This window comes from Microcaecilia unicolor, chromosome 3, assembly GCF_901765095.1.
Source record: "Microcaecilia unicolor chromosome 3, aMicUni1.1, whole genome shotgun sequence".
Taxonomy (NCBI): domain Eukaryota; kingdom Metazoa; phylum Chordata; class Amphibia; order Gymnophiona; family Siphonopidae; genus Microcaecilia; species Microcaecilia unicolor.
This window is the reverse complement of record NC_044033.1, coordinates 291,477,858-291,485,764: the sequence shown is the minus strand read 5'-3', so window position 1 is coordinate 291,485,764 and position 7,907 is coordinate 291,477,858. Positions and strand designations below refer to the sequence as shown.

Genomic DNA, 7,907 nt, shown 5'->3' with positions numbered 1-7,907 from the left:
GCTAAGACCGGCCCTGCACACAGGCTAGGGGTAAGGATTGGCCGGAATTTCCACTGTGCCACTGACCCTCACCCAGCGGTAGGAACGCGAGACTACCGCTAGGGGTCAGCAACCGATCCCCTCTGCAGGCAGGCAGCCGAAGTTAGCTCCCAGGGACCAGGTCTGGCCACAAGTCTCCCGTCCCCCTCCCTCATTGACGAGCAGCGAAGCAATCATCCACCTCCGAGGGCGAGCTTTTGTGTTCCTTGGCCAAAGTTGAAGAGTGTTCTGTGCGTGGCCTCCGATGCAATGAAAAAGATGGGGAAAGGGCTCCCCCCACCCGGCTGCCGGAGGAGGGCTCTGAGGTAACGAGGAGGGGAAGATGCTCCAATTACAGCTGAGCGGGGGTAGTGGGAGGACTGGGAAGCGCTGATATACTCGAGTGGGGGGTACCTCAGCGCAGAGCAGACGGTGTGAAGCTTCTGCTGGAGCTCGGTGCCGGATTTTCCGTCTCTCCTCCTCCTTGTTCTGGTTCCGAGGGATCGGCTGCATGAAGACTTGCCAGTGACCGGGGAACTCGAGCCGGCGCCTCCTCAGCATCGACCTGCAGGTCTGATATTTCGACATGGTCAGCTTTGTGCATCCGCGGATACTGGTGCTGCTGGCGGCTGCCCAGCTGCTTTCACTGGCAGTGGTCAGATCCCAGGAAGGCGAGATCAGTAAGTTGTGTCTTCCCCGTTTTGCAGCGGGGGGGGGGGGGGGGGGGGGCTGTGGCGTTGCATTGAACAGGTGCTGTCTGCACAGTTTAGTTCACTTTCTTACAGAGAAGTCACGTCTCTGTCACCTCAAGTTTTAGAAGTTTCAGTAAGGGCAGTACGGGAAAGGGGGGGGGGGGGGGTTTTCAGCCTCTGGTCCTGAAGTGCCATCCTGTGTATAGCTGATAAGATGCTGTTGGCTTGGGTTAACGGTAGTTCAACTCATTATATTCTGAGCGCATGCGGCATGGCACTAACTTCGGTGCTTACTGTGTGTCTGCGATTACAGGTGAGACACAGTTGGTATACTGAGCTTTTATATCACTGAACAAATTACACTGACAAACGAAATGAAAAAACAAACAAAAAAGAGCTATGGGATATTAATGGGGGGGGGGGGGGGGACTTATTGCAGCAACACCCTAACTAGGTTTTTGCTTTAGCATGCCATCTTATCAGTATATTTTTGTTCATTAAGATCAGGGTGGATATCTCATGGCTTTGATTTATTATATTTCTGGTGAGATTGGCTTTCCATTTTGCCTTGCCAGACTTTTTTGTTGTTGTTGTAAATTTCTATTCAAATTAGCAGACACCAGGTCTTATTCAATGGTGAGTTCCCCCCCCCCCTCTTTATCCACAAAATGGGGGAGGGGAAGTACTTTTGAATGAGGCTTGTCATAGAGATTAAAACTGGAGGTGTCTGTGTGAAGATGACTTGCCTTGACTATTCCCCCACACTTTGGCTGTTATTTCTCCAGCCTTACTGATGAACTATCTGGAGGAGACTTTTCCTCTCTTTCCAGACACAACAGACATCCGTTTGCAGGTGGTGGCAAATTAGAGGCCTTCAAGATAAAGACACAAACTCCAGAAAGGTGAAACCTCTCTGAAAAAAAAATGCATTCCAATGGCGATTTTTTTTTTTTTTTAGGAATAGAAAAGGAACCTCCCCATGAGAGGCCACATGAGGGTAGACACATTCTTGCTGAACCACGCTTAATATACATTAACCCACTCAAATAGATCCTTGCTTAAAATAAAAGTAAATGCTTTAAAATTGTTCAGAAATGTCTACACATCCAAACTGAATACTGGTGGATGTGGGGGGATGGGGGGTGGGGAGGGGGTGAGCCTATGTCTGATTATTCTGCAGGACCAGCTGAAGGAATGTGCTGTCCTGAGCCAGTTTTTGCTTTGGGGGTCCCCCACCTGCATTGGCACCCCCACCCTAGATCAACTCCCTTCTAGCTAGCTAACCCACCCATATCAGGTCCCAGCCAACCAGCTTTTCCTTCCCACCTATATTAGCTCCCTTTCAGTCAGCTTCTCCCCCCACCTGTATCAGCTTTGTTCCAGCCAGCTTCACCCCTGCTCCTGCATCACCCCAGAGGTCCCTGTGTGACAGGGGCCAGAGTGATCTCCATTCACCGGTAGTCTTCTTCAGAATGGCACTGCTGACCCCTAGCAGTGATCTGGTTCTACCACTAGGGGTACAAGCTGCCATAGAAAGGGAAAAGGGAGAGATCAGTTATTATGATCTCAAAGAAGAAATGCTCTCGGGGATGAGGCAAGTTCAGAAAATAGATTTTGAAAGCGCTTTCATCTGAAGGCTACTGGATGGTTCAGAAGATGGAGTAGGGGGGGGAGATGAGGGTTGGGGGAGAGAAAGTGATGACAGGGTGAAAGAAGACAGGGGAGGGGAAGGGAAAGGACAAAGAGAGGATGGGAGGGAGAGTGAGAGGGAATGGGGTCAACAGGGATATAGAACATGGGACCACAGAAAGGAGAGGGAGCAAGAGAAAAGAGGGAAAAGGGGTGAATGAGGTGATGAGGGGAGGAAGAAAGGGAAGAGATGAGCAGAATAGGGGAGAAGAAATAGAGAAGGGGAGAGAAGGAGAAGCATGAAAAAGGAAGGGAAGCAGAGGAGGTGAGAGGAGGTAACAGAAGGGATCGGAAGATGACTCCCAAATCTACCTCTCTACCACTGAAATCTCAACCACCATCCAGACCAATGTCTCAGCCTGCTTGTCTGATATTGCTGCCTGGATGTCTCGGCATCATCTGAAGCTCAATATGGCCAAAACTGAGCTTCTCATCTTTCCCCCTAAACCTACCTCCCCTCTCCCCCTTTCTCTATTTTGGTGGATGGCACTCTTATTCTCCCCGTCTCATCTGCTCGTAACCTTGGGGTCATCTTGACTCCTCTCTCTCCTTCTCTGCTCACATTCAGCAGATCGCCAAAACCTGTTTCTTTCTTTACAACATTAGCAAAATCCGTCCCTTCATCTCTGAGCACTCTACCAGAACCCTTCACCGACATCCATCTCTCTCCTCTTCAATCAATCCAAAACTCTGCAGCGCGACTCATCTTCCACCAAAGTCCCTATGCCCACATTAGCCCTCTCCTTAAGTCACTTCACTGGCTCCCCATCCATTCCATATTCAATTCAAACTTCTCCTGTTAACCTATAAGTGCATTCACTCTGCCGCTCCCCAATACCTCTCCACTCTTGTCTCTCCCTATGCCCCCCCCTCGAGTACTCCATTCTGTAGATAAATCTCTCTTATCTGTCCCGTTCTCCTCTACTGCTAATTCAAGACTTCGTTCCTTTTATCTCGCTGCACCTCATGCCTGGAATAGATTTCCCGAACCTGTACATCTAGCCCCGTCTTTAGCCGTTTTCAAGTCCAAACTCAAAACCCACCTCTTTACCTCTGCTTTTGATTCCTAACTCACTTGCCCTGTCCTTTATCCTCACCTCTTTTTCCCTTGCCCTTAATTGTTCTGTCTGCTTACCTGTCTTATCTAGATTGTAAGCTCTTTGAGCAGGGACTGTCTTTTATGTATGGTGTACAGCGCTGCATATGCCTTGTAGCGCTATAGAAATGATAAGTAGTAGTAGTAGAGAGAGCAAAAGGATAAGAGGTGAAGGGAAGAGGGAAGAAATGATTAGGGAAGATGAAGGGAGGTCAGCAGGGTCAAGGAGAGGAGAGGAAGTGAATAGGAGATTAAGGGGTGCAGGAAAAAAGCCCCTGTCCTCCAGAAGCATCATGGATTTGGGATCAGTGGTGCTGTTTTGAAGAAGGCAACCACCAGGACAGGAGCAAGTGAGGATTGCTCCTACTTCTGTTGCTCCTTGGACCCTTGGGGTGAGTTGCAGTTCTAGAAGAGATGTTGGGGTGATGCGGAGTGGGGAGAAGGGGTGGATTTTGGAAAGAGACGGGTCTTTTGGGACAGGCTTACATGGAGGGGGGGGGGGGCTCATGGGCCTACTGGATCACCAGGGATTTCAAGTCCTCCTACGGGAGGAGATTCTGGAGACCTCAGATTCCCTGCATTGCCGCTGGCACTGCTGCAAGTTTAGATGGGTGAGCAACTGAGACAGGTTTTTGGCACCCTTGAGTTTTGGCATTTTTGGCACCCTTGAGTTATGGCGTCGTGAGCCAGTTCCTAACCAGGCTCATATCTTAAGCTGGCCCTGTTACTCTGCAGCTGCTGAAGCTTAAGTGGAAGAATGGCTGCAAGGTATTGTTATTACCTAGTATCTTAGATGCAAATCTACTTCCATTGCTACTGTACTGATTCGGAATGAACTTATTTCTTTTGGTATGAAGCATTTGGTTTCAACATCTGATATATTTTTCACCCTAAATGCTGGAAGGGGTCTTTTGTGGTAGCAGGAAAGAATTATGTTTTTTAAACTTGTTTGGACAGGTTGTCACAAGTGTAAATTCCACATCAGTCTTCCCATGCTGCAGCCTGTAAACCGCCATGCAGGGACAGCACAGAAACAGAAATCTTTAGAACGCAGACCCTTTTTAATGTTTCTGGGGTCCTAAAAAGGAGGTTCAGATGCACAGGAGGACTGACTGATGAAAGGTGCAGCTCTTCAAAGGTAGACACAGACTATTAAGTTAGTTCAAGAAAAAGGTGTCATCCACACAACTCCCTCATTCTTTAACTGGTCACCTAGAGTTAAGTGCAATTGCATGTGCAAGTTATTTAATACTAGCATTTACATTTGAGACTGCAACAGTTATGTGCGTAAGTGTTAGTTGGGCGTTAACCAATATTCTATAAGTGACATTCACACTTAGGGATCCTTTTACCAAACTGTGGTCAAGTGAGCCCTGCAGTAGTGGTGGGGGCTGTTTTTGCTCTGCACCAGTGCCCTTTTTACCACAGTGGGTTAAAAGCCCCTAAAAAGACACAGCCATGTGGTAAGATTATATCACCGGGTTAGTGCCACGCTAGACATTTATTTATTTATTAGAATTTATTTACTGCCTTTTTGAAGGAATTCACTCAAGGCAGTGTGCAGTAAGAAAAATCAAACATAAGCAACGGACAATTACAGCAGTAGAAGTATTCAAATAACAATACAAAGTATGGCATAGTTTACTACTTACAATGTCAACAGAATATGTAATAGTACATTTTAATTGACAGTGTAGGGTATAAGCAAAGATGGAACATATAGATAGGTAAGAGAGTAAGAGGAGTTAGAAAATAAGGTGACTAATTTAAAGAAAGTTGCACATGAGGTCAGAGAGATAATGATAAAATGTTATCTCAGCTAGGGCAGAAGTGAATAAACATGTCCTGCTGCAGTATGTGCAGCTCGTGTCACTCCTTGTGTACGTGAGTGTATTTTCCGTATTACCAGAAATGACACGTGCTCAAGGTGGAACTACAGCTGGTGGCCTTGGGCTGGCAGTAGTTCCGGTTTGCCGTGCGGCAACCCTTTAGTAAAAGGGTCCGTTAATACTGCTTAGCAAACCCCCTAACATCTAACTGCTAGGGAGCGTGCATAGGAGGAGGCTCCCAGAATACTGTAATTTACACGTTGGAAGTGCCGCATATAGGCATGCACATTTACACCTGCTATTGGCGTGGCGCAAGTGGGCGCATAAAGATGCTGATGTATGCTAGTATTCTATCAGAACCCAAGGAGTGGGAACTGGATCAGGCTCTTCAAAACATACTCAGGATGCTGAAGCAAAGATGTTTATTAAATCTTACTCGACATGGTACCATGTTTCGGCACCTACGTGCCTGTTCAGGAGTTTTGATACGTATGCTGGTGTTCACATATGTCCTTGGTGACACGTCTTGTAAAATAGACTTAAGCTGGTCTTTAAAAAGACTGTTGTTAAAAGTAACGGAAGTATGGTAGCACGTAAGCTGGCACTGTGATGCTAGTGTTCTACAACAGAATCCGGCTGCCTAGATGCCATTTTAGAATTATCATTTAGGGGCCCTTTTCCAAGAAGAGGTGGTAGGGCTACCGTATGGGTAGGGTGTGGCAAAACAGCACTGCCGCCGGCTACTCCCAGGTGCCCTGCAGTAGCTTTGTGTTTGCTGCCCGACGTTTCCCACGCCAGAAAATATTTTTCTATTTTCACATGCGGGGGGCAGGGAGTAGGCATGCCTGGCGGCATTCGGGCTGTGCCGCATGCTGTCCACTTATTGCTGGGTTAGTGCGTGAGCCCTTACCGTCTCCTAAAGAGGTGGCAGTAAGGGCTCAGGCAGTAAAAGGCTGCACGCCAATATTTTTATTAGCACACGACCATTTACGACTTACATTTAAATAATGGAAATTCCGGCTGCAGTAAACAGTGGCCTCAGTGCACGGCAGTTCCACACGCCCACTCTACCACAGTAAAAGGATCCCTTAATGCACTGCATCTTGACACTTAACATTTGGCAAATTTATTTCCAAGAGAAGGTGGCAATAATATAAAATAATGTAAATATCCTAAGAAAACTCAGAGCTGGATGAGTAGAAAATGTAACCCAGATCTTGGGACTGTGGGGGTTGCATGTTTGACTTGGATGGGGGTGGGCAGAAGTGGCCCTATCACTAATACGATCTGCTGTAAAATACATTACACTGCAAGATAATCTATTCCATTTTGGTTAATTGTCCATTCCGCACTTATTGCTTCAAAGTGGCGGCCTGAGCAGCTCGAGTTTTTAAGGGGCGCTACAGAAATTCTTCCATAATTATTAGTGCAGCACTAACCCCAGCAGTATCAGTGCTGCTCGGTACCACCGGGTTACGGGAGCCCTTACCGCCACCTCATTGGGTGGTGGTAAGTGCTTCCCCCGCATGGCCATGCGGTAAATGCAATTTTACTGCATGGCCATGTCAATTTTTGGCCTTTTTACGTGCCGACCGCAGGGCCTTTTTTTTTTTTTACCACAGCTTGGGTAAAAGGATCCCTAAAAGAGGTTTTGCTGAAATCTGCTAAATTCAGTATTAATTTCTGTTAAGAATTTTTATGCTTCATAATTACAGCAGTTAAAATCAGTGTTCATAACCTATACTTCCCTATCAGAAAAAAAGAAGCCCCAGATGCATTTGCCTTCTTTGGAATGCCATGAGTTGCAAGTAAACCTCTGAGCCCCTGCTATAAAATATCAACAGCAAGGGTTGTGTCCTCCTGTAAAAGCTATCAATTCAACATTGTGGAGGTTTGTTTGGTTGGGAAGATTGGCAGTGATGGTTTCCAGATGGGGCACTGAAATGCTGCCTATATTTATTTAAACTGGTCCCTCACAGAGAACTGTGAATTAGGTCCTCTGTGTATTGGAGAAAAATGGCCCATTCATGAAGACAAGGGTCCAGCGGGTTATCCAAAGCTGGACTGTGAGTTGTAAAGGCAACACTGCAGACCTACATAAGTTCCCCTGCAGGGTCAGCCAGACCACATAATGGCCTATTGTCTGCTCCTGGACTTCAGGAGCTTATCAATTAATACCTAGAAAGGAAAGAATAACAGACATGTCTATTTTTCTGTCATCTTTTGCAATGAAAATACTGCTATATGCATTTAATTGCCAAGTACAATTTTCTTTTATATCCCGTCCTGCTGCCTATCTTTCAGCCACCCTTGATCATCACTGGATATTAGACTTTTAAGATGATTTCATTCCAAGTATGTACACATAGCTCTCTCTAGAGCAGTGGTTCTCAATCTGTTTGCTGGTGTGACACACCTAACATATAATATTCATGTGTGTGACACACTGAAGGTAAAAGGGTGTGGATTTGATATACTGCCTTTTGTTGTACAACCAAAGCAGTTTCTATATATTATATACAAGTACTTTTTCTGTGTCTCTAGTGGGCTCTAAGTTTTGTACTGGGGCAATGGAGGGTTTAG

At 46.4% G+C, this 7,907-nt stretch overlaps 1 protein-coding gene across 3 annotated transcripts in view; it reads left to right on the top strand.

Moving 5' to 3' along the window:
- The first annotated feature begins 526 nt into the window (after positions 1–526).
- Positions 527–7,907, top strand: part of COL2A1 (collagen type II alpha 1 chain) — a 308,500-nt gene continuing 301,119 nt past the window's right edge. For all 3 annotated transcript variants that reach the window (XM_030198168.1, XM_030198167.1, XM_030198166.1), the window contains exon 1: positions 527–698. In XM_030198168.1, coding sequence (XP_030054028.1) covers positions 605–698 — 94 coding nt within the window. In that variant the 5' untranslated portion in view covers positions 527–604. The remainder of the gene's footprint in view (positions 699–7,907) is intronic.